At 38.2% G+C, this 27,579-nt stretch overlaps 2 protein-coding genes across 4 annotated transcripts in view; one reads left to right on the forward strand and one right to left on the reverse strand.

Moving 5' to 3' along the window:
• LOC115223905 (V-type proton ATPase 21 kDa proteolipid subunit) overlaps nt 1–9,358 on the forward strand; it is an 18,841-nt gene extending 9,483 nt beyond the window's left edge. Inside the window, exons 3-7 of the mRNA XM_029794631.2 lie at nt 844–927; nt 3,525–3,672; nt 4,633–4,687; nt 7,038–7,228; nt 8,141–9,358. Of these exons, the coding sequence (XP_029650491.1) occupies nt 844–927; nt 3,525–3,672; nt 4,633–4,687; nt 7,038–7,228; nt 8,141–8,170 (508 nt within the window). The 3' untranslated portion in view covers nt 8,171–9,358. The remainder of the gene's footprint in view (nt 1–843; nt 928–3,524; nt 3,673–4,632; nt 4,688–7,037; nt 7,229–8,140) is intronic.
• A 1,409-nt stretch (nt 9,359–10,767) lies between these two features.
• On the reverse strand, nt 10,768–27,428 carry LOC115223876. 3 transcript variants are annotated; one of them, XM_036512861.1, is made up of 5 exons: nt 27,396–27,428; nt 24,976–25,069; nt 19,699–20,049; nt 17,646–17,859; nt 10,768–14,239 (listed from the first exon to the last, which is right to left on the reverse strand). In XM_036512861.1, exons 2-5 carry the CDS (start codon nt 25,061–25,063, stop codon nt 14,149–14,151), a joined length of 744 nt encoding a protein of 247 aa, XP_036368754.1. In that variant the 5' UTR covers nt 25,064–25,069; nt 27,396–27,428; the 3' UTR covers nt 10,768–14,148. The 3 variants fall into 3 exon arrangements, with proteins under 3 accessions (XP_036368754.1, XP_029650443.1, XP_029650442.1); XM_029794583.2 differs by lacking the exon at nt 27,396–27,428 and adding an exon at nt 16,089–16,165 and having other exon boundaries at nt 10,768–14,241; nt 24,976–25,972; XM_029794582.2 differs by lacking the exon at nt 27,396–27,428 and having other exon boundaries at nt 24,976–25,969.
• Nucleotides 27,429–27,579: the final 151 nt, after the last annotated feature.

The raw sequence follows: 27,579 nt of genomic DNA on the forward strand, positions 1-27,579 counted from the left end.
TCCTCTCCTAAAACACGGAACCCCTGAAATTCTCTTCTCAAACACCCACATATTCCCTCCCACGATTAACTTCCAATGGTCAAACTAAACGTGGATCACAGAAATTTGACCAGACAAGTGATGGGTTTTGATGCTCTCTTCTCTGACTAACAAATGAGAAAAATTATCTTCAAATACATCATGATGGTGATCAGTGGTGGTCACCAATGTTGAGGGGATTTAAATGTTAAAGATTTTTGGACGGGCAGACCTAAACCAATAATGCTTAAAGCAGATTCCATGGGTCAGATGTGCACAACACAGAAGTCACAAATATCACCAAATGGCTTTGGTGACATTTCTGAATTTAAGGGAAAGTTAAGTATTCTGTGCATATTGACTCCAAGTTTGTCAGGATTGTGTTGAGGGCAGTGGGTAACTCTTAATTTAATATTTTTAATACTGTGATATGTTTAGTAATGCTGTTTTTATGATAGTTTGAGTTAAATTTGCATATGGACATTTTTCTTACTTGATTTTGGATGGATTTCAAGACTTGCCAAGATTTTGGGTGGATTTATACAATCCTGGGAAATCGTAAATCAATATCTGATTCTTGTATACACACATATATACCCCAGTATGACCACAATCTAATGACTGAAACCAGTAAAAGATAAAAGTGTGTGTGTGCATACATACATACATACATATATATATATATATATATATATATATATATATATATATATATATATAAATGAATCATTGTGCTTTGTAAAAATATTTCTTCAAACCCAACTTGATATTTTGTATGAAACAAGAATATCTTCAAGAAAATAATCTTTGTGTTTCTATTTCTAGGCTTTTGTCAGATTCTTCCCCTTTTATGTGGTGTATGGTTGGAATTGGTCTGGCAATATCTCTGTCTGTTGTTGGAGCTGCTTGGTAAGTGAAACCTCACAACCTCATCCTCCTCCCCCCTCTTGCCTCTCCTCCCTTTTAACTTTATTTTTTGGGTTTTTTTTTGTTATTTCCATTTTTTAAGCCCCCTTTTTTTAAATTTTAGTATTTTGATCAAGTTACATAATTCTAATAATAATTCATTGATTACATTGATCCCCAGTACATGACTGGTACTTATTTATTGGACCTCAAAAGGATGAACGACATTTGAAGTATGGAATTTGAAATCAGTGTAAAGAGGTGGGAGGCATGAACTTTGGTTTATGGTCACACATTTTCCACGGGGTGGGCTGGGCTGGGAAGTCTTCAGATAGAAGCAGTTATTAGGTTACTACAATTGGAATTGCTAAAAATGTATTGATGTACGGACACTATCACTAAGTAAAAGTGAATTGTAATATAGTGGATAAAAATTACCAATTTTACAAATCTTAATTTGATTGTTCACTGCACTGAAAGTAATCAAATCAGATTTAAGGTCTTCAATGGAGAAAGATTTAGTAGAAATAATTCTGGTTTCTAAAGACAAAATGTCCCTAAATTTTACATTCAACTTTGTTCTGTAGCCTAAATGTTTCTTAAAGAAATTTTGTTGAGATAAATATTTCAATCTTTTACAATTTATTTATTTAATGTGACCCTCCAAGTTAAACACATTTCAATTTTATATTCAGTATTTTAATCTTGGAAATTTAAGTAAGTTTATTTCTATTAAAATTAGAGATCAACTGCTTTGATCTTCTAGATGTCCGTTTGACATAGTTTTAAAGATCTTTCAAATGGAAATCAAAAATGTTCCTGATTTTCTTCTACAGTGTTTTTATATTTTATTTCTTTCAAGTCCTTTGATAAAAAAAAAAAAATCTGCATTTTTTATACTTATTTGCAGCTTTTTTAATAAATAATATAAGAATCCCTCAAAGACATAGCTTTAGCCTTGAGACCCAAACTGTGGCAGGGTGGGGATTGCCAAAAAAGTAACCTGATGGTTTACATCAGCCAGGGGCAGTGTGGGTTTAAATCTAATTGTGAACAGAGGAATCATAGTTGGAGATTTTGTGTGCCCACTCCACAGCCTTGGTCCATATTGTATATTGTATGGGCCCCAGTATGTCACTGGTACTTTATTTCCTCCACCCTTGAAAGGGAGACAATCAGAATTGATCATGGCAGGTTTGAAAACTCGGTGCATGATGTAATTAAATACATGTTGCCTATTATTTATGTCTGGCGCTTTACCAATTCTAGCAGAGGAAACAGTTGATTAAATCACCCCCACCCACCCCAGTACTGTATCTGATCACCTGATTACAATGTAATCTAAAGGCACACGTGGCTCAGTGGTTAGGGTATTCACCTCCCAACCTGACAACCAGGAGTTCGATTCCCATCAGTGCATTATGCCCTTGAGCAAGACAATTTACTTCACATTTCTGCAGCCCCTTCAGCTGGCAAAAAAGGAGTAGCATCTGTAGTTGAAAGGAATCAGCCTGGTCACATTCTGTGTCACACTGAATCTCCCTACGAACTACTGTAAGGGTACATGTGACTGTGGTGTACTCAGCCACTTGCACGTTAATTTCACGAGCAGACTGTTCCATTGATGGGATCAACTGGAACCCTCATTGTTGTAACAGACAGAGTGCCACTTGACAAAGTAATGTTGACCCCTTTCGTGATCCTCTCCCAACAATTCACTGCCAGTTGGTTTCAATTCCAAAATCAGAATTTGAAAGACATTTCTCTTTTTAAAAAAATTCTATTTATTGAATTAGATTTTTATTTGAAAACCATCAAAAACTATTTCTTTACCTTCAGAAATCATGTAATGTTGAGATTTCAATTTAACTATGTAAGCTTTAGTGGAGTGGTCATGGATGGATTGATAATATGGAACCAAAAGAGGTTGATCACAGGTTAATAAGGTAAGACTAGATGTTGGGAAGGGGTCTACAGGGTTTGTGATGCAAAACTACAGGTGGTAAAACAGGACTACAATAGGGTCCTGTTTTACCACCTGGGTAAAATGGGACTGCAATAGCAGGGGTGGAGGTTCTTGTAGAGGGGTTTGGTAGGGTAGGTCTAACTATTGGCTGGTGCTATGGGTTTCTCTTAAGTCTGTGGGTTAGGGTTAGTAACGAGTCCAGATATTGTTTCAAGTTTGTTGGTTAAAAACAGGTTGGTCTCTGCTAAAGGCCCCTACATAGTTCTTGGCTGCCCTTAGCACAGCCTGTTCTGGCTCTAACACTCAGACCGGGAGTAACCCCAGTGGATTAATTTCCCTCTTAGTCACATCTTCCCCTTCCCTAAACCCGACCAGCCATGGAAGCTATACAATCAATATATTATGGACTCTTCTAACCTACCCAGACCGAAATAATAGTTGTTCCTGGTTGATACAATAATACACCAAAACAATCGCACACAAAATGGTTTTTTTATAAAATGTTGGGGAAATTATTCAATTATCATAAAAATTTCTGTCAAAGAATTTTAAATATAAATTTGTTTTTTTCTTTTTACCTTGTGACATGAAAACTTTGTCTCATCCAGTTTCTTCCTTAATTTTCTATTTCTAGGGGAATATACACAACAGGTTCGAGTATTCTCGGTGCCGGTGTCAAAGCTCCAAGAATCCGTACCAAAAACCTCATCAGCATCATCTTCTGTGAAGCTGTGGCTATTTATGGCATCATCATGGCAATTGTGATTGGGAACCAAGCCAATGTAAGATTCTAACTCAAACAATTTCTTGTTGCAGTTTTTCTCTTTAATTTAATCTTCTCAGTTTTCTCTCTCCAGCCCCTCCCCTCCAATGTTGCTTCATTAAAAGACATCACCACGAGCATTCACCCTTTCTATCTAACGGTTTTTATTTGTTTCTTGTTTGATATTTTTTTTAAATAGTGAAGCAAGAGAGGGGGGGGGCCTTGATTTATTCAACCTCTCTCACACCATCATTGCATGTGTTCACTTGTCATCCTTGCAGACACAAGTTGATAAAGTTGTCTTTGTGGTCCAAGTCTGTTCTTATTCAGAATTCCCATCTTAGAGATGTCAAAGAACCACATCACGTTCATGTTTGTTTTTTTCTAACTTTGTTTCTGTGGCTGGATACACTTCCTGTCATCAACCTCTTTACAAAGTGTATTTTATTATGACAACAGCACTAGAGAGGTTGACTTGGACCCAGCAACACTAAAGAGTTCTCTCTGACTTAGATTCACTCACCAACAACTTTTCAGAATGTACTGGGGGCATGTGTATACACATGGATCCATGTGTGGTAGGGACTTTTTTCCTGTTCTCCTTCTCTTTTGCAAATTACTTGACAACCTTATTAGCGTCTATGGCACAAAAAGAATGCACCCAGTTTATACTTTAAGGTGGTTGGCATTCAGAATGGCTGTAGAAACCAAGCCAAAGATGCTGTTGGAGTTTAATGCATCTCATTGGGTCCTGTCAAACCATCCCACATGGAAACCAGACATTAAACTTTTTCTTCGTCCCTCTCCCTTCAACCTTTTCACTTCTTCCTTTGAAGTGTGACACTCACCACAGGTACATACAAAAACAAAAAAAAAATAAGCATATTAATATTATTGATAATGATGAAACTGTTTAATCTTTCCTTTTGACATTGAAGCTAGTTTCTCATCACCATTTCTATTTCGTATTTCTTTTTAGGATTTCAACATCAATGAGGTCTCCACTGATGTCTTAAGAAATAATTTTATGTCAGGTTTGTCATGTTTAGAGATTTACCTGTTTGCTTTCCTTTCTTTTGTTTTATTTATTTTTTCGTTTCCTTCCCCTCACCCTTCAAAAAGATAAACTTTGAGAATAAATATCTGCATTGAGTTATCATTTAATAGGATAATTTTGGCAACTACTAGCAGACATTAGAGCCCAGCTTAGCTCTCTGCCTTGCCAGCTCTTGCCAAACCATCCAACGCATGCCAGCATGGAGAGTAGATGGTGATTAACCTCCTCCCAAGAGATAGAATATTTGAAAAATATTTGCACTAAGATGTTGTCAGTAAGGTGAGGATTACTAATGATATGCGGGGGAAACCTAGTATTAGAAGAGGTATCCTTCAAGTCTCCGTCTCTCTCTCTCTCTCTACCCTTTCCACACACAAACACACCTCTGTTTATTAAAATTGTCCAGACCCTGTCTCAATCTGCTTGTGACTAAAATAGTCACCTAGAATAATTTATGAAAGTATGGCACATGCTACTGTGCCAATCTTTGTTGCAAATAACGGTTTGTATGCCTATATATATATATATATATATATATGTGTGTGTATATATATATGAGAGAGAGAGAGAGAGAGAGAGAGAGAGCAATAAGAAAATGGAGGGGATCAATGGGTAATTCGTCAACTTTTAGACATTATATTAACTTATTTATTTATTTACTAAACTGACAATTACAAGAATATACATACATGTATAACAGATTATGCTTTACATATAAGATATAAAATATATAAAGATATAAAGATACTAGTAATTATTACAATATTACATACAGTAATATTACAATAACATACATGAATATAAATTGGGAAAATAACTTACAGCTGTTTCAGCCAAGAGGCAAAAATACCTCATTTTACCTTTATTACTCAAGTTGGATAGATATTATCCCTTAGTTGGTTGGATTCACAACCTCTAACTTTCTTGGAGTTATATATATATATATATATATATATATATATACATACACATACATACATAATATATATATATACACACATACATAATATATATATATATATATATATATATATATATGTATGTATATATATAGGGTGCAGTGAATATATTGTCATCTAGGTTATGCAAAAATGAAAATAACTGACATCTCATTTTAAAATATATATTTACCAAAATTACATTAAAATTTATTCAATGAAATTGCCATTGGCTTCAACCATGGCCTTCAAACAACTTTAGAATCTCCTGCAACTCTTCTGGACAGTCTCTTTGTTTAAGTTGGTGAATGCTGCCATAATCCTTGCCTTCAGTTCATCCTTGCTGTTACAAGGAGTTTTGTTGGTCTCTTGTTCAAGGGGGTTGCAGTCTGGGGAGTTAGGTAGCCAGATGTGGTCAGAGAAATTGTCTGACAATCATAACTGGGTTCTCCTGCTTGTGTGGTATGGGGCAGGGTCCTGCTGTCAAACATAGGGTCTTCCAGCAGTCACCCTCTTCACCAGAGCAACACTACCTCCTCCAGACACTTGATGTAGGCCTTCATATTGAGTCTGAGGCCATGTGGGAAGATGAATGAAGGCATAACATCACATCACTAGTGATCACTCCAAATACCATGATGTTGATTGGTTATTTGGTTTTTATCATGCTTGGTACATGTTTTGGGGACACAGCAAGCCAACGGTTGTTCCGTATGATTACCATTTGTTCATACTGGAGTTTCTGACACGAATGCCAAGCAGTACAGCATATTGTTTGCAAATTTCTGGCTGACTGATTTGCATAATGATGCTGTTTTTCTCACAGACGGTGCCCAACTGGCCCTACCATGCCCTGCAGTCGACAAAAACAAACAATGCGCATGCATGAAATTAAAAACATAAAATGGCAATAATTTATCCATCGCACCCTGTAAATATATATAATGTGATCAGCTTGGAAAATTGTTCCAATAACAAGATATTTTATTAATATGAAACCAATGGTAGCCTTTATACACAAAAAAGAAATTTTATCCTCTCTGGTGGTAGTGATTACTCCTTCTCCTTGTTTGACATTTACGTATTTATATATAGATAGATAGATATGTTTGTCTGTATGTGAATAAATGAGCTTCTGCATAGTTTCCATCTCCCAAATTCTCCAGAAAGATCGATCAAGCCACGTCTGCTGCATGAGAACTATACAGTTAAGCGACAGTTGATGGAGTAATGCAAGGAAATTTCTCAGTTTAACCTGTTTTACTATAGAACATGTTACCAAGGGGTGGCATGCCCTAGGATTGAACCCTGAACTACATGGTTGCCAAGTGAATGTTTAGATACACATAGCCCTGCTTGCCTCTGTATATTTATTTTTCTATTTTGCAGGTTACATGATGTTTGGCGCTGGGTTGACAGTGGGGTTGTGCAACCTTGCCTGTGGGATGTGTGTGGGTATTGTTGGCTCTGGAGCTGCGTTGGCAGATGCTCAAGATGCCAGCCTCTTTGTCAAGATTCTCATTGTGGAGATTTTTGGTAGTGCCATCGGTTTGTTTGGTGTCATTGTAGGAATTTTACAGGTCAGTAAGACTTTGTTTTATATATTTTACCCCAGCATATGTAGGGAGCTTCTAACCCCAATCTTTACTTCTTCTTCACAGTTCCTTTACTCTGTTATAAAAGGTTGAAAAATAACATGTAACACATTGGGGGTTGATACAATCAACTTAACAACTTTGTATACATACCAGTAATACTCTAGGGATCATTACCATCAACTTGTTTGATTCCCCAGTGATTCTGCTGCCCTTTCAATAGTTGTTTCTAATAAAGACACAAGACAAGGACGAAGGACCTTAATCAATGTCATTAACTTCACCCACTCATCAGTATTTGTGTTCTTTGGCCCAAGGTCAATTTTAAACCAGCTGACCTGTTATAAAGAGTATATCCTGCCTTATTTCCACACATACTAAAATTGGACTAAATTATCTAATTTTCCAACTACAGTAGGCTGCGACTAGAAATATATTTGGCTGCTATGTTTAGCATGTTATTGGAGCAGATAACATCAATTGTGGTTGTTTAGCCTTTGGTCTGCCCTGATCCAGAAGACCTGGGATCAAAGACATTTCACCCTGTCTGTTGTTGAGATAACTTTATATTGGAAACTCCACAAAATATTGTTCCATTTTTTAACAAGGGATTTGAGGGAAATTTGACTGCTGTTTCTTTAGGACAGGAAGCAAGCTTGTAATATTGTTAATTCTGTGAACCAGTTTCATTTCTATGTTAAAATCACTTCTGTTTTATCTTGAGGTAAGGCATGCCTATCACATCATAGACTTGAGTGTGTATCCTTTTATCTGAACTTTGTCGTAAGTTTTGCTTCAATTAATCATGCAATTAACATAAAATATTAATTTTGCTTGGAAAGTTAGATTAATCATTTAATTAATGTGTAATTTCTTTTGTTGTTTTGTTTGTTGCAGACCTCCAGAGCGAAGATGACCACTACCTAAGTCTGTTGTTGACTTTAAACAGTTGACCATTTGTGGTCAGATTTTACACAGTCTTAATGATAGACGCTGCCAACATCATTATCTTGTTAATGTGTTTGTGTGTGTTTTTTGGTTTTTGTTCTGTTGTCAGTTCTTCCATCAATCATTGCTGTTCTTAGGCTTTCCAAGTCTCTTCTTCTCTCTCCCGGTCCCCACCTTCACTTCAGCTTCGATGAGGATGCAGTTGTTTCCTCCTCCTCCCCCCATTCCCTTATTCTTCAGATTCTTCTTAACTGCTGTCAACTCCTCCTCAATATCACAGGCGAGATTCCTTCAAGGTTTTGCAGCCCAACAAAACACAATTCAAACATCCTTCATCTTTTCTTGTTTCCAGTAGTCTTACGGTTGCTATGGTGTTGGCAGTTTCATAAACCTGGTCAGAACTTGCAGACTAAACATGATCAATAATAATAATAATAGTAATAATAATGTTGACAAACTGTGGAAACGAATGTCTTGTGTGTGTGTGTGTGGATGGGTTGGGGTAAGTATCTCTCTATCATGCGCGTCTGTTTCAGTTGGTTTTCCAGACAAATTTTCTTGGCTAAACTGCGACATAATTACATTTTAATTAGTTTAATATAATTTCTCTTAAGATGTTTAGTCTTGTACTCACACCTTCAGAACACAATTACACACTGAAGACATCTGCAACACAGTTGCACACACACACACACACACACATGTATGCAGCATAGCCAAATATATATATACATATACACAGCCTTGTATATACATAGCAACACACATGTCTCTCTCTCTATGTACGTATATATACATACATACATATATACACACAGCATAATCACACACTACTAAGTAAAATAATTTAAGAGTGATTCCTGTATTTCTCCAAGTTAATTTGGCTGCTAGAGATTTTTTTCTTTACCTCTCCCATTTTGTGTGTGTGTGTGTGTGTGAAATTATAGATTTGTGAAAGTTTGAAAACCTGTTTAAACATTTTCTGAAGACTTGTTACACAAAGAAATTCCTTTCCAGTGAGTTTTTACAGTTCAAAGACCATTTTGACATTCCAAACTTGATTTCATTGGAATCAGTTGATGTCTTTTGTTTGTTAAATTTTATTTTAGTTTTTTTGATTGTTTTGTTTTTCATTTTGGATAAAGCAGAAAAATTTTGAGTGCAAAAGAAAAGAAAAAGAAATAAAATGTTGTTTTCGTTACTGTTGGTGTTGTTGTTGTTATTTTTAAGAAAGCAGCAAACTGTCTGAATGGTTGATGCCTTGGACAAAAGGCTTACAATGTGAAGAGCTGGAAGAAATGCTGCCAAGGTGAACTTTGCCTTTCATCCTTTTGAAGTCAATAAAATAAGTACCAGTTGTGTATTGGGGGTTGATGTAATCGACTTACCCCTTGCCCACTAAAATTGCTGGTTTTCTGTCAAAACTTGAAGCTGTTATTTTTAAGATAAAGGAAAGCGGGATCTGAACTCCTTCAAGATTAGTGAGATCCCTGTTAATATTCTGCTGTTTTGTCAACAGAAAAGACAGGGTTAAAGAAGGAACTTTATTGAGAATCTGTAATTATTACAGGCGAAAGTGTTTTCTGACCCTGAAGAGAAGGGCCAGTATTATAGATGAAGTCTTATGTTAAGAATGTGTTGTTTTTGCCCCCAAAAGAGATTCTTGGAGACAGAACAGAATGCTGGTCCATGTTATGTCTTCTGTCTCCAGAGCAAACAAAACATAGAGCACTCCACAGCTCAATCCATTTAACTGTTGGAGACCATATCATCCTTACTGACCTTTTTCGGGTCCACAGCTCATACAATTGTAAGGGCATCCTCAAGACATACAGCATGTCTTGAACATCTTAAACTTGTTGGAATTCATTCCTAGCCAGGTGTGATTATAGTTGATTTCTTCCAGAGGTAGAACTAAATCAACCCAAGAAAGATGGAAAGCAAACTTGGCCTCAGGAATCCAAAGTGAATACCACCAGGTACTGTGTTCCATACTAGCAACTCAGCTTTATTAGAGGCAAGAAAGTAAATGGCAGCACTTCTCCATCCTCTTCTGACACAGACATTTTCAAATAAACTTTTTAAGTTAAAGAGAAAAATGTAAAAAAAAAATTTTTTAATAACCAACTTTTGTTTACATTGTTTTATTAATTCTTGTCTCTAACCAAATTCTGAAGAACACATTTTTCAAGACATTCAAGCATTAGAATGGACTTTCTAAATATTCAAATTTTAATTTTAAAAATCCATGGCACACCATTTGTGAACCATTGGTTTATAGCAGTAATTACACAGGGGCTTCAACTACTTACAGAAACCCACTGAAAAATTAAAGTAAAAAGCTTGACAAGTGTTTCTTCTGGTTTCTTGTTTTGCATTCAACTTCCATCTTCACCTGTAAGGGAAAGTCACTTCTGGTTGGCTGTCATTCCATCCAGGAGATAAGAGAATCGATAAGCACAATTTAGTTTTCCTTTCCAATATCCTGCTAAACACTACAGAGAAAACATGGAATTCAGTCTGTTGTCCCTCTGTGTAGCCTGGATATTTGTGAAAAGGATTATCCCTATTTTTTTTCATTTTTATGCAGAGATATTTCAAGACAACTGAAGGAATGGATTAATGCAACAATAGCCAAGAACACAGAAACACGAAAGACGTATGGTTCCTTCTTTTTTCTTTTTTTGCAATTGGGAAATTTCAAATTTTTCTTTAAATTAAGACAAGCAATACATTGTCATCTTTGAAATGTGTAGTTTATGACAAAAAAAAAAAAGATGAACAGTTTAGCCATGGAGGGAGAAAGAAGAATAAGATATTTGGATGGCATTAGTTGAGGTATTGATGGTGATGATGATGATGGTGGTGGTGATGGTGATGGTGACCGTAGGCAAAGGGGAAGAGTAGATAATTCTTTCCTCTAAACAGGAGACAGATTGTATTCTTTTTTTATATTTCATTTGTTTTTGTGGTGGTTGTTGTTGGGCTTAATGTTATTTTTTTGTATTTCTGACCCCCACCTATTTGTTGACATTTGTTTTCACAACCAATAATGATTGCTAACACAACCCCAAGAGCAGTAATTAATTAATTTAATCTGGCTGGTCTTTTAATTAATAAAGAGAAAGACTAATATTGCTGAAAATTTAAACTTTGAACATAAAATGTTGATGTGGTTATAAAAGCAAAAAGTTTACTGCGATGAAGCCCCTTCCAGGATTCCACTGCCAAGGGAAGCTTCTCCATGTTGGTCTGGCCCGATAGAAACAGCAGCTAAACCTGCCTCAGATCAGAGGCTATTGACTTAGAGAGTAAAATTAGATAATATAGTTCCTAAATAGACAAAAGAAGAAAACAGATAGTCATGGTTGGATTGCCTTTGATGTCAAAGTCTGCTGGATCAAGACTAACTAGGGGCTAGACAACAACACCCTGATGAGGAGAGGAGAGACACTTAACAACCCCCCTTCACCACCATCACCAAGTAATGTCTTTGGAAGGCAACAGGGGGTCCCTTCCAACTCGTTATAAAATAGCAGCCAAATCTCCCTCAAAGCACACAGAAGGATACTTTGAACATTTATGGCCCAAGATATAGAAACAAGACTGGATGGTCATGCTTGGAATGTCTCTGATCGTACAACTGAATCAGAGCTGACCTGGGGCTAATTAATAACTGAAGTGACTGGCTGGATTGTTTAACACCACCACTCCAGCCCCTCCTCAGAGGATCCACATTTAATAGAAAATAAATCATTCTGGAGAGGACTGAACGTAGAATGTGGAGGTTATGATAGAAAATACAATTATGGTGCTTAGACTGGTACCTGTTCTCTCACTTAGGAGGGGGGGGTCCTCAGAACTGAAGACTTGACTCAATACTTAAGTTAACCCTTTATCATTCTGAGTTGAAACTCTGTTAAGGTCAATTTGACATTTCGTCCTTTGAGGGTTGAGAAAATGAAGTACCATTCAAATACTTGGAATTGATTAAATTACACGTTACTTGTTCCTCCTCCTCCTTGAAATGGCAGAGTTGGTAGAACATTGAATGCATTGTGTTGCTGAATTTATTTAGCCTTCCAAGTTCAATTCTCATTGACACCAACTTTGTCTTTCACCTTTCTGAGGTCAGAAAACTAAAAAGTAGTCTAGGGTGGCAAACTGGCAGAATCATTAGAACACCAGACTGGATATTTTGTGTTCTAAGTTCAAATCCTGCTGTGTCTGCTTAAGAGATAGACTTAATCCATTACCCAGGGTTACACCACACTAGCTGTTACCTCTGACAACAGAGTGAACTAAAGGTGCCTAAATATTGCAATTCATTTTGTCTGACATTCTAATGAGTCTACTGATCCACTATTCTTGCACAGGTATTTCGTTCTGTTCTCTCTGATACCATCACCACCCCATTCCAGATTCACCAGGGTGAACAAAACTCCTGATGATGGACGTGTACGTTTGTGTGATCAATCACCTCAAAGGTATTGGCCATTATCACCCTGGTGAAGGAAAAAATAAATGTCTGTCTACATGTAATACAGGTGAGTATATACTTTGCATTTTGAAGAGAACTGCATCAAACATGCAACACTGAAACAAGAAACCATTTCGTTATCAAAAGTCTCTTCAAATATTCAACTTGTAACTGAGTTTGTCGATCTAGAGCTGGTTTTGTTAGCTACATGTGGATACATGAACTAAAGCTATAAATCTTTGTCGCTTTAAAGAACATACGTTGTCTTGCTGTTGAGGGTCTGAAGAGACACATGTTTACACAATGCCTGGTGCCATGATTCTGCAGTGCATTTAACTGAGAAGAGACAATTGTTGCAAAGGATGTTACCAACTGGGCCAACAGCTCAGCTTTGCTTTGCAGCTCATTAATGAAGTAGTCATATTTATTAACAAACTGATGTCTATCATTTCCAGCCAGGATTTGAACTCGGAATGTAAAGGAATGGAAAGCAGACACTGTGAAATGCATTTTAGTCCAAGTTCCAAAACTGAAGACAACATTAATTTCTACTGAACTTTGTACATGATGAACTTACACACTTGGAGAGGAGGACAAGGTAGACGGAACAGCCAAACAAATCTATCATCCTGTACCCCAGTATATAACTGGTACTGATTTATCTCAAGTCTGGAAGGATGAATGGTGAAGTTGAGTGTGGAAGAACTTGAACACAGGAGGGAAAGTGTTCAAAACGAAATCGCTTGGGTGCTCCACCAAATTCTATTATTCAATTGCCATCACAACATCGAGGAAATATTTATGAGAATTGGACTTGTGTGTGTGTGATTTCCAAATTCCCACCTACACTGGAAGGAATTGATTTTGAAGTCTGGGTCAATATTGGATTGTCTTTTTTTTTCTTTTTCTCTCTGTGTTATTAAATTAGTGTTTGTGTTAACACATTAATGTGGCTGTGTTCCCATTATCACAGTGTGTTTGCATTAAGATATTAATGTGTACCTGTGTTAACACATTAGTGTGGTTCTGTTGACCAGCAGTGGAGGTCAGGTGGAATGGTTTATACCAACATTAGAGTCACTGGTTGCTGTGAAGTGTGTAAGAATAATCAGGGTATTTACCCAAACCAATGGTGTACTGATTGTCCTTTAGTTGTGTGGAACATGGACAAGGACATTCATTAAAGACAAGGTTGGTGTTGTACAGTTGCTGGCGGCTGGAAGTAACCCAGGGGCTACATTTAGGACGTTTTATCGGAGCAAATATCTTGTAGCACCTTGCTATGTAGTGTAGTGTGTTGGCTGCGGACAAGTTTGACCAGAGGCCATGCTGTACAGTATGTAGGGGATCGGAACGACTGGGAGTCAGGTTAAACCTGAGAGATGAGCAAAGAAGGAATTCTAAATGGAGTCAGCATGTGTGCAATATTTAGACGGGACTTGGATAAATATCAGTCGAGCCAAAACGAGAAGAATGTTTAATCTGAACCAATATTGGAATTGGTTGTGGAATCATCAAAGTAAACATATATCACACCAAAAGGATTTGTATCAACTTCAGCAGCTTCCCTGAAAGAGAGAGAGAAAAATAATAATAATAATTCACAGAGTACATACTCTACACACTCACCAATACTATAACATAAGCCAACACAGTCACCACCGAATGCTACAACACAGCCCAGAGTCCTGAGCTGATAAGTGATGGATTTAATCTGTCAGCCCTTTTAACACTACCACCTGGTCCTTAGATATCTTTAAATGGGACCAACTTCATTCCTCCTTCCCTACCACCAGACTTGGAGAGATTGATAAACATGAATGCTTCCTTTCCTTGCTTTAATAAGGAATTGTAAAAAAAAAAACACGTCCACAGAATACCAGAGACACAAAGGAAATTTATATGCATCTTCCTCCAGTCTATACCTGCTCAGTTGAGGGAATTTTATCTTGAGAATATTTAGCAACCTCACCAGTGCTGGGACCACATAAAAAGCACCCTTTGTACACACTGTGAAGCAGTTGACATTAGAAGGGACATCAAGCTTCACTGGTTCTTGCCAAACCATCTAACCGTGTCAGCATGGAAAAAAGAGCATTAAATAATGATGATGTGTAGCCATGCGTAAATTTGGAAGACAGGAACTGAGAAAAACCCATCGTGTGTGTCTGCTTGCGTTGATATCGCATGATAGTTGCAGACAAGTGTCACCATCTGCAAACTATTTGTTTCCAATTTTCTGTGAAAACATGTCCAGCCAAGAAGGAATATTGCTTTACTTGGAAACAGGTAAGGATTGGTGACATGAAGAGCATCCAGCCACAGTAGAGAATCTGTCTCAATGAATTTCATGGGATCCATGCAAGCACTGACGAGTAAACATCAAAGTAACGATGGTGGTATATATGTTAGCTTGTTCCACTAGACTAGTTGAGTAAGCTGACTGGTAAAACTTCACAATACACACACACACATATATATATACACATGCACAAACATACATATAGGCACATGTATATACACACACACAATTAGTTTAATTAATGTGCATCAACACTGCTTTTCCGTTCATTGTTGGCACAGGATGGTGTGTAATGGGACATTTCTCAGTAAAACACATACTGCACCATTTTGAATGAATATTCTTTATAACTGCACCATCTCGGAGCTTGTTCCCTCAAAGCTTCCTTCCTGGTGGCCGGTACTCACAGTCAACACACTCTCTTGCTAGCTTTATGGTCTTTATTCCCAGTGATCTTTCACTGACAGTTTTTGTGATAGTTAAATCCTCTACCCACTCACCCCTATATCATGGAGTTAGTAATTCATACTAAAAATGAATACAAGATATAATGTAATGTTTCACAGGGTGAGTTCTTAGAAGCCAGGGGATTCCACAAGATAAAAAAAAAAAGGCCATTCACCATTTTCAAAATAAATTATTTTATACTGCTTATCAGAATAGATTCTCTCTGAACAACAGTTTTGTGTCTTATTAAAAGTTGTGTCACAGAAAATGTAGGCAGAGGTTCTGGGATTTTGGAAAAGGATTCCATGACAAAATAAGTTGAAGAATAGCTGGTATAGGGAATAATTTCTACTGCCAGTGACATTAAAATATACCTAATCTGTAGCTGGTGACATGAAAGACTTCCAACCATCAACACTATACTAAAAATAATACAGTTATACACCAAAACAAAGATTGGAAATTTTCTCTGTTGTATAATATCAGACGAAGAACCTTGACAACAAGTAGAGTGTGAGAAGACAGCCATCTTCAGCGTGTCAGGGTAAAGCATAAAAATGAACAGACAAGACACATACACACAGCCACACAAACACATATATCTACATGTCTAGAGATCCACACACATGGACAGGTAAACAATACAAGCTGAAAATGTGCTCGACTAACCTCCTCACACCGCTACCACTATCCCCTACACTAGGCCGACCAGAATAGACTATTGGTACTCTCTCTCCTTCTCACACTAAAGAAAAAAATATATAAGAAAAAAAAACATAAAGAAAAATTAACAACTTGTGTTGCTAATGCACTTTTCAGAGAAACAGATGAACATCACAGCTTCACATACATTCATATCTAGAAATAGAAAGTTTCACCTGACATAAGAAAGTCTTAGAATTATTAAACACATGATGATGATGATGATGATGACAATTATTTAAAACTGTTTCCATTAACAGCAAAAAGCATGGTTGAGAAACTAAAGACTCACTCAAGCAATGGTGTCCATTTAATTGGGTCAAACCCTTCCCCAATAAATTCATGACTTGTTGCTTAGGGAAGAAATTATTGTTATTAACATCATCATCATCATTATTATTAGAGCAGGCAGAGTCACAAACATGTCAGACAAAGTGCTTAGCATTTTGCCCCCTCCCCTCAAAATTGTTGGCCTTATGCCAAAATTAGAAAGAAATTGTTATCATCATCATCATCATCAACTTGCAATGTAATGCTTCACTGATTTTTCTTCTTCATTCCCACAATCAGAAATGCTAATAACTCCCTTCCCTCACTCTTCCATTCCACATAGAAACAACTGATATTTGCCTACAAGGTGAAGCATTCCCATCATCATCACCATCACCATCACCACCATCATCATTATCATTATTATTATTAAGAAGGCAGTTGGGGGCTGGCAGAATCCTTGCATGTTGGACAGAAGTTGAGCAGCATTTCGTCTGTCTTTACATTCTGAGTTCAAACTCCACCCAAGTCGACTTTGCCTTTCAGGGTTGATAAAACAAGAACCAGTCAAGCACTAGGTTCAATGTAATCAATTCGTCCCCTCCCCCAAAATTTCAGGCCTTGTGCCTTTAGTAGAAAGGATTATTATTATTATTATTATATTGGTACACATGGTAAGGTCTGACCTATATAATGGTGTGAGTTGAAACCCTTTTAGCATTCCGATCTGTCAAATGTGACTCTTCTTTATTCACATTGTTTTTAACTAAGCAGGCATTATCTCAATGCTTTCAGATATTGATGATGTGAGTGACTTTTTTTAAAAAATAACATTGTAGGGCAGGTGTAAGAAGCTGGATCTGGCCAGTTTAAACATAAAACAGAATCTTCGACCCCAATATGGTAGGCTTAAATGTTAAAAATGTTAAATGAGATTGTGCAAAAGAATACTTTAAGTAGCTTCATATGAGGAATAATACTCAGCACTGTAAACTAACAAAACACACATTAATTACACAGTGCTACCACTACTGACAGCAATGTGTGTTGGTACTTAAATCATGTTACCAATCTATGGTGTTGTGGCAACAACAGAGGTAGAGCACCGGTGGCAGACAACAGGTTGTCAACCTCCTGGTGCCTCGTCCTCCCCCAGTTGGGATTAAAACTTTCGAAATGCCAACCGATCCTCATTCCTCCTCCCCTACCTAAAACAAAAAAATGGATCATTGTAAAAGATAAAACACACTGACCTATAAAACCGAAGTATACGTTGATTCCTTTGGTATTTCTTACACAAATAAAAGGCACTAGTAGAAATGACGACGGCCCCTAGTACAGCAGACAGAACCCCTAACACCACATCGGTAACCTGACTCTCATTTGCTGTTTCTAAATATGGACCAGTGTGGGGAGTTGGAGTTGAAGTTATGGGTTTTGGTTTGACTGTGGTCGTCAGTGGGACCCCTAGAAACAAAAAGAAAAACAATAATTAACTTTAATCACACCCTCTACACATAAACGTACAAAATTCTTTTTCTTCCTTTACTTTTCAAAGAAATCACATATATTGATGAGATTTACAAGGTGTTTATTCTTTTGATAATCCACGTTAATCTGCCAAATATTCTGAATCTCAGCAATTTTCATAGCTACTTTGTTGTCTGTTGCAGATGAGTTCTATTTTTGAGGCAGAAGATAATTCCTGCTGGAGTGGCATGGAAGGAATAATGAGAGTATTGTGTGGCTAACAATGTAAAAATGATAGCAGAAGGGAGTGGGGTTAGAGACCTGACATCTGTGGGTAAATAAAGCATTTGTCACATTGTTGTGGAAGGTTGGCTTCTGTGTTACAAAAGATGATAAGGGCAACGGCTCTAAACATAATGGACTGAGTTTTGGTTTCATGTTATAAGGTAGAGAAATATGGTGAGCACAGGATGGCTGTGTGGTCAAAGAGTTTGCTTCAAAACTGGATTGTTTTCATTCTGGTCTCACTGCATGTCACTTTGGGTTGACCAATGTTTATTGTGGACTTAGCGCTACTTTAACACCTTCACCTGGTCTTCATTAGCAACTCATCAAGCAACTCTTCATTCAGCAAAAGTCCTGAATCTGAGTAAATAATGAGAAGAGAGGAAAGTTGAAAACTGAGAAAGGAGTTCATCAGGGCTGTATTCTTCTTTCTTGATGCTTGTTCAACATTTACACTGAGTGGAGAGTAAGAGAGGCAATAGAGGAAGAAGATGGCCATCAAAACATCACTTGTATATTTCTAATATAATAAAGTAGGCAGACAAAGCTGTTCTACTTGCCAAGACTGAAGCTAGACTACAAGAAATGACAGAGTGAAGAAAGTATCAAATATGTACAGTCTTTATCTCAACCATAAGAAAAGTGATTGTAGTAAGAAAAGAGAAAATAGACATTAACTTCAAACCGGGCCCTGAAAGAGCTCAAACAGGTTGAATTGGAACCCAAGATACTTCAACAATTCTGTCACCAGAAAAACTGTCCCGAGTTAAAAACAAGACAATTGATTTGGCCCAGATGCATTTATGGCTACAAAGCATGGACTCTGAACAAATTTGGAAAGAATATAATCAATGCGTTTGAAATGTGAGTATATAGGAGAATGTTACAAGTCTCTTTCAAGGATTATCAGACAATGAATGGGTATTGCAAAAAGTAGGTGAAAGACTACCATTCCTGAACATTGTGAGAAAACAAAAGCTCTTCTGTTATGGCCATATTCGAAGAAGTAAAGGTTTGGGAAACCTTATAATGGAAAAAGTAGTAGGCATTAGATTAAGAGGCCAGCAAAGAACACAATGGATGGACAGTATCACAAGTGGTTCGGCAAAAGTGGAGAAAGCAGCTGGAAAGGTGGCGCTTAACAAGAAAAACTTTTGCTGTAGTGTCATCAGTGCACTGCAGGCATATGATACATTACAATGATGACCTGGTCTTTGGGTGCCTTTAATATTGTCCACTCTCTTACAAACAGTGAGGTCAGGCATGCTATTTCAGGATATTCCTCCTTTCCACTATTCTTGGGAGCCCCTAAAATAAATTATGGGTGCTGAACTAACCTCAGAAACTAAACCCTTAAAAAAGTGAATATAGAGGATTATATGTGGTGAGTGTGTGTCAGAGGTTTGGTGGTGTCCGGCAGTGAAGCATGGACAGCAAATGTAGAGGACGTGCTATGGTGTGCAATAGTGAAATATGAGCTGCAGATGTGGAGAATTTGCAATGGCCAAGGGGGAATGGTTTGGACATATAAATAAATGGCAGTTGCAATACCTGTAATAAACTGAATACTGTTTGAATTATAGACATCTGTGTCGACTGAACAAATGATGAAGACTGTGTATTGTGTTGAATTGGTCAGTTCAGTAAGTTGGAGCTGTGTCCAGTTAGTGGGAAGGCTGTTCATTATTTCTGTCACTTTGCCCTGTTTATTTTCGGGAGTGGACACAACTTCACATTTCACTAATCCCGACCTGGATGGAATTGTAGAAAACCAACTGAACAGAGCAGAATTGTGTTTAACATTCACGATTTTCAATTGCAGCAATCCATCAGTTGTTGATGGCTCCCCATCATCATCGGAGTCTTCTTCCTCTGCACCAAATTTTCGACCATCACGATGACCTTCAAAGAGAATTTAAAAAAAAAACAGACTTAAGGTGATTATAGAATAAAACACATCAATAAACTCCACACACACCTTCCAGAACTGAAAACTACCATCATTATCAAAGCAACAGGAATTTCTATAGAATTGATCGACCAGCTCTTAATATTTGACCAACAAAGGTGGTCAGTTGGCAAAATGCTTGGCAGCTTTTTGTCCTTTTTACATTCTGAGTTCAAATTTCACCAAAGTCGACTTTACCGTCGATCCTTTCAGGATCAATAAAGCAAGTATCAGTTAAACACTGGGGTCCATGTAATCAACTTGTCCTCTCCCTCTAAATTGCAGGCCTTGTGCCAAAATTTGAAACAAATTTTCAACCAACAAGGGCGGTTTAAGAATGGCTAGAAATAGCAGTCACCCTTAATCCTTTAGCATTTCAACCAGCCATATCCAGCCTGAATACTCTGTTTTATGTTCAAATTGGCCAGTTCTGGCCTCTCACACCTACCCTACAATGTCATTCTAAAAAATATACAATCACATACCCGTCCAACCCATGCCAGCATGGAAAGCAGACGCTAAACGATGATGATGATGATTACCAACATCTCAAAGTTACGAGATAATGCAGGATTAACTGGAAACAATGTGAATAAATAAGGACACATTGGATAATGTATCCCTAGATACACAATGTTTACAATATAAAACAGGACAGCCATGGCTGGAATGCCTTTAACTGTAGCTCTGCTTCATCAGAATTAACCTGGGATTAAACAACAATGGAAGCTTCTATTTCATCTTTTTACCTGCTAAATGTAGCAGCTAAATCTCCTTTGTATCACACTCAAAAGGAGAGAACAAATTGGATAATGTTGTCTTTGATACACAAGGCCTAAAAGCAAAGATTGGTGATGTTGTAATGTCTTTGGTTATAGGTTCTGCTAGAGCAAGATTGACCAGGAAGTAAAACAACAACAACAGCATGTGTGTGTGTGTGGCATCACAAGAAGTGTTTAAACTCTTGAGAGAATGTGAACTAATTTCGTTTTTGGAATATCTCAAAGCAGACACACAAATCTGTAAACAGCAGCACATAAATATGGGATTGAAAAACTCTTCTGGATAGAAAAATTCAACTTTTTCCATCTAAAAAAGATTTTCAATCCAATATTTAGTGCTGTTATTTATAGCCTTTGAGATTTTCCAAAAATAAATAAATAAAAGAATGTGTGAGTGTGTGTGTAAAGGTAAGATCCAAGCATCAAGGTGTAGGAAGATAGTGAGTATCAAAAACAACTTTTAAGAACAATAATGGTTTATTCAAGTAGAAGATAGGAAATTTTTCACATATCGAAGTTTGATAAGCTGAGAAAATGTTATTCCGTAACTTACAGTTAGCACAAATAGAAATCCAGAGTTAGGAATTGAGTCAACCTACGTATGTTTGATGGCTAGCAGAACCTTGAAAGTGGTAAATATCCAAATGAGGGGTCGAGTGCAAGCTGCTGCTCGGGATACCTTAATCAAGAGCAGTTTACATTGTCATCAAGGGATCCCATATCGACTTGTAAGGGGATTCGATTGAAGACCACAACACACTGCCCAGTCTGGGAATCAAAGTTACGATCTAATGATCATAAATGCAACATACCTAACCACTAGGTCATACACCTCCACATTATATATATATATATATATATACAGGGTGTGACGAGAAAAACTTCTGTCAGGATCAGATGGTGAACCCAGAACAATTCCTAAAACATGTACCAAGAGTGATAAAAATCAAACATTCAGTCAACATCATGGTGTTTGGAGTGATCACTAGTGATGGGGATGTTATGCATCCATTCATCACCCCACACACCCTCAGACTCAACACGGAGGCCTACATCAAGTGCCTGGAGGAAGCAGTACTGCCCTGGGTCAAGAGGGTGGCTGCTGGAAAACCCTATGTCTCTGCACCATGCCACACAAGCAGGAGAACCCAGACATGGCTGTCAGACAACTTCTGCGACCACATCACCTTTAACATCTGGCCACCTGACTCCCCAGACTGCAACCCCCTTGGTTTTTATGCATGGGGCACAGTTGAGCAAGAGACCAACAAAACTCCTTGTCACACCAAAGATGAACTGAAGGCAAGGATTACAGCAGCATTCACCATCTTAAACAAGGAGACCCTCCAGAAGAGTTGCAGGAGATTCCAAAGTCATCTGGAGGCCTCAGCAATTTTACTGAAGAAATTTACTCTTTAGTATTTCAAGATATTTTGATGCAATTTTGGTAAATATATCTGGAGAAGGCAATGGTCGGTTTGATGCTACGAGAGATAACATATGGTTCAGGTGGGATTGAACCTGGAACCAAACAGTTGTGAAGCAAAGCTCTAAACCACACAGCCACGTCTCCACCCAGACACACTGAGGGTTTCGATGATGTATTTAAGGGGTTCCAATGAATCATCTGTTACTACCAGTAGGGGTTAGAAACATTACAAAAAGGTTCTTAGATAAAATTATGTTGTAAACTGTTTTGAGTCACAGATATGACTGGGTGGGTAAGAAATTTAATTCATTACCAGGTGGTATCAAGTTCAATCTCCTTGAACAGCACTTTTGTCTTCAACAAAAGCACTGCCTCCATTTATATATCTGATACACTCCAAGCCACAAAACTATTTCAATTATATTAGCCAATCTGCTGCTCCTGGTCGCACAACTCTTTTAAAATAAACAAATACTCGACACATGCTGGAGACAACTGAACTGACCCTACTCTCCACCCTGTCCCTACTCTCCCCCCTGTCCCTACTCTCCCCCCTGTCCCTACACTCCCCCCTGTCCCTACTCTCCCCCCTGTCCCTACTCTCCCCCCTGTCCCTACTCTCCACCCTGTCCCAAACATTTGCGGTCTTTAAGTTAGAAATGGATGATGATGATGATGATGATGATGAATATCGCTTTGGTTTTAATGAATTATTTCAGTTGTTTAATCAACAAAACAACCTGGTGAAAGTGGTTGAGTATTCCGTAACAGTCTTCTACCTTTAATATAATCCTCAAATAGAATCAATGTAATATAGTGTGAGTGAGAAGGGTGGGCCCCTCATTTACAGAGACAATCCATATTAGAATAATGTAGAGGTGGTCGCCTTACTACAGATTAAAAGATAGACAGAAAAGAATGGATGGAAAACGAGAAGGAAGGTTTTATAGACTGCTAGCTCATGAGATAAATTAAGTCTCTCATGGGAGGGTCCCAGCCTCCCTCCCTCCCCATCTTTGGTGCAGACCTGTGAAGATTGAAAAAAAAAAAAAAAGACAAAGAAATTGCTAGGTTTAATAAAAATCAAGATTTTAAACTTTTAAAATCTGATCAACAAAACAGCGTGGACAGAAGAATTAAATTGATGCTGCAATAGTCATTATTAGTATCCTGGTTAGTAAAATAGGGAAGCGAGTAATAAATAACACTAATATTGGTGGTAGGGTGTTGATATCGGATCGAGAATTACTAGATATGTAAGTAGTGGGGGGAGGTGGAGATGAAGGTAAGTAGTGGTGGGCCAGGCTATGATAACCAGACATAGCAGCTGCCTGGTGTGTAAAGGTGCAGCCGACACCAGTTGGTGCGCGTGATGGCAGCAGCGATCGATATCATTATTCTAGTGGCATTAATTGAAGGTCTCCATAACGTGTGTGGGTTGAAATACGACAACATTTGATGTCTACTCATGGACACACACGCTAGTAACAATAGTTCACCTTTGATACAATTAATAAGAGGCGAGCGATTGATTGCTTTCAATTGAAATACAACCAGTGTGTGTGTGTGTCCCAATGCCAGAAATGTGTAATCGCTGGCTAAAATGATCGCCAGTCAATTGTGTTGTTATTGAATCTGGGGGTGACTAATACAGCAGCTAATTCGATATTCGTTTGTCGGTCGGGCAGTTGGGGGTCTGAACGACTGCATACAGCTAAACACAACACACTGGAACTTTGTATTTATCAACAGCAAACATTAAGCCTTGGGCCCCTAGTCTCGTGGCATCCCCTCCGGTGGAGTGGGGCTTCCTGTCCAGTGCCCGGGCCTTACAACTAAAACACACACACACTTACTCGTAGGTATTTGTGTATTTAATTTGGCGAGACAGAAAAAAAAAACACAAAAGCACTATAAATTATAAAACAACAACAGGTCGTTGTTGTTGCGAAAGAATTTTGTTGCTTATTTAAGTTTTGTTCGAATCAAATTAAAAATAAATGATAGACGCCATTTAACCCTAGGTCGCTGGGCACGAAAGGAAATCAGTGATAGCAGCTACAATTTGATCAAGTGGAAGTGGACCCTTAAAGATCACCAAAATATTTGAGAAACAGGCATATTGGGGATGTGTGTGTGTGTATAAAAGTTTGGTTTAAATGTGTTACTCGTATTGACAGAATGACTCTCCCGAGACACAACAAAATAATAATTAAATCATAATAATTGTCTGTAATTCGAACGCAAAACCATCAATTTTATTTTGTGGACCCCCGAGGAGAATGCATAGCAAAGTTAAACTTGGCAGGATTTGAACTCTAACCGTAAAGAAACGTAATTATTGCAAGGCATTTAGTCCGGTGTCCCAAGGATTCTGGTAAAGCAAAAGTTAAAATCCGCAGGAATTGGAAATCGGGAATCACAAGATGGGTGGGTGGGTGTGTACACGACATAGACGTGTATTTGTGTGTGTGTGTGTGTGTGTGTGTGTGTATATATATACACACACATTGTATACCCATTATGTGACTGGGGTGGCGATTACCAGTCAAGAAACTGGTAAAATCGATATTCAATTGGGTACTTAATAGAAACGAGTAACGATATCTACCTATATACGTGTTTGTGTGTAAAGTGAGCAATAATGATAGTTAAAAACGTCAACCTACCGTCCGTAATCAAGACCATGCTACAGCAGAGCAGTAGAATTATGGGGAAACTGTGGAGGTGGGCAAATATGGCCATGGTGTGGTGCATATATATTTATATGTATATATATGGGGAAAGAACGAGGAGTATCGCTGGTGGTGGTCGTAATAACAATAATCTTTTCTACAAGAATGTCCAGAGGTGAAGCTTGACCAAATTTTCACGTTGAAATATTTTTTAAGATGCAAAAATAAAAACGAAATCAATCTTTGGTTGATCAATATTTTCGGTTTCCTTTGTTTTTCTTCCTGATTTCGTCTTTTTTTTTTAAAGAATTTTCTTCCCAACCAATTCCAGGTTCTTCAAGAGACAACAGTAAAATTAGGACGGAAGGGAAAGATGATGTTAATGACGGTTTAATGAATGGTTAATAAGGATTAAAAAATTCAAAACAATGTCTAGACGAAATGTGAGAGGTAAGAGGGGAAGAAGGATGGATAAATAAAGAAAGATTGAAGCTGGAACTGAGACGAAGAATGCCAAGAAGAGACGAAGGAAGGAAGGATGATGAAACTGGTAATGGTACCACTGATGGTGTTTGGCTTATCTCGTCTTAGTCTGCGACTAAATAATAGATCAGCTTCGTTAGCTGCTTCGTTTGTTCTTTGTTGTTGCAAACGTTAAAATGTCCAAAGTGTGGGGCAGCAGTTTTCCTGGTTCCTCGAGATTTCCAGTTGATTCCTCATAAATCCTTGTAATTAGCGAGAGAGGAACGTCTGAGTGAATGGTGGACTTTAAATGGGATGGATTAATTGTAAAGTGGAGGTTCGGCTAGAACTGGAGGTAGTTGGCGGGAGAATAGTGGAGGGCAGGAATTATTTGTAATAATCATCATAAATCGGGGTTGATGCCAGCCTGGAGTGAGTCGGGATTATGGCGACGGAAGATGTGAACTCGCGACGGAGGAAGTATCTGTTTGTGTGTGGAGGAGAGAGAGAGTGTGTGTGTGTCAGTGAGAGAGAGAGAGAGACAGGTGCGATGAGTGTGAGGGAGAGAGAAAGTAGAGTGACTAACAGAAAAGTGAGAGTGAAAGAAGGGGAGTGATGACAGTTTGTCAGGTAGAAGAAATGGAAGAGGATCCGTGAGAGAGAGAGAGAGAAAGAAAGTTGTGTGTGCGTGAGATAAACAATAGATGTGAAAAGCGTAAGAGGTAGATTATATAAAGCAGGAGACTATCTCAACAGCATTTAAGGGCCCGAGTAAAGCAGTACACTGCGGACTACAGCATTATTTATTCACGGCAAACCACATTATATATATATATATATATATATAATTATAAATATTATTACAATGCAATAGTATTATTTTCCAGCGGTTTTTTGGGTTACCGTCCGCATACATCTTTGCCTCTATACATTCAGTGAAGCTTAACCTAGCGTCGAACTGTTATCGACTGCTATTTCCAGCAATAATTGGTACCTTGTTGTGCCACTATTTCCTATATATAGAGAGAGAGCCTGCGACTGTCCACACTTGAAAATCAGTAATGGGCAACCTGCGGACTGCGGAACTTTCATGCTGGCAACCCTAACAAACAAACACTTTCAGTATTTTATCACGCGACCCACCTGATGATCAGTCACGTGGTATGCAGCCCACATCTCGAAAACAGTTTGCTCATACCTACTCTAGATAGATGGATGGATAGACCGAGAGAGAGAGAGAGACGGACGGACGGACAGACAGACACATAGAGAGAGAGAGAGAGAGACGGACGGATTGATGGATAGATAGATAGATCTACTACAGCTTCAAGCTGACCAGGGTCTTGCGAGTGGATTTGGTAGACGGAAACTGAAAGGAGCTCGTTGTGTGTGTGTGTGTGTGTGTGTGTGTCAGTGTCCACCACCGCTTGACAATCGGTGTTGCTGGGTTTTACGTCCCCTTAAACTAGCGGTTCGGCAAAACAGACTGATAGAATAAGTACCCGGCATTAAAAAAAAATAAGTACTGGGGTCGATTAGTTCAACTAAAATTCCTCAAGGCGGTGCCCCAGCATGGCCACAATCTAATGATTGAAACAAGTAAAAGAATAAAAGAAGATATATATATATATGGAGGTGCAATGGCCCAGTGGTTAGGGCAGTGGACTTGCGGTCAGAGGATCGCGGTTTCGATTCCCAGACCAGGCATTGTGTGTGTTTATTGAGCAAAAGCACCTAAAGCTCCACGAGTCTCCGGCAGCAGGGGGGGGGGGCGACCCCTGTTGTACTCTTTCGCCCCAACTTTCTCTCACTCTTTCTTCCTGTTTCTTGAGTAACGCTGCGATGGACTGGCGTCCCGTCCAGCTGGGGAGGAACACATACAACACAGAAACCAGGAAACCGAGCCCATGAGACTGGTTAGGCTAGAAAAGGGCGCATAAATATAAATATATATATATATATATATATATATATATATAATAGAAGGAGAAAGAGAGAGAGGGGGTGTTGTGTGTGTAAGGTAGTGAAGAAATGAAATGGTTGTGACTAACATACACACGTGGTTTTTTAATGCTTGAATGGGCGAGAAATGTTAGATTCATGAGTTAACGGGGGGGGGTCTGTGGAGATGAGAGG

This window comes from Octopus sinensis, linkage group LG24 (genome assembly GCF_006345805.1).
Source record: "Octopus sinensis linkage group LG24, ASM634580v1, whole genome shotgun sequence".
NCBI lineage: Eukaryota > Metazoa > Mollusca > Cephalopoda > Octopoda > Octopodidae > Octopus > Octopus sinensis.

What these genes read in the sequence shown, in the direction of transcription:
- LOC115223876 (XM_036512861.1), bottom strand. Translation starts at nt 25,063, where the DNA reads ATGCACCACACCATGGCCATATTTGCCCACCTCCACAGTTTCCCCATA. An exon ending in CATGGTCTTGATTACGGACG is followed by an intron (nt 20,050 to 24,975) that starts GTAGGTTGACGT and finishes TTCTCTTTGAAG; the next exon opens with GTCATCGTGATGGTCGAAAA. An exon ending in CGTATACTTCGGTTTTATAG is followed by an intron (nt 14,240 to 17,645) that starts GTCAGTGTGTTT and finishes TCTCTCTTTCAG; the next exon opens with GGAAGCTGCTGAAGTTGATA.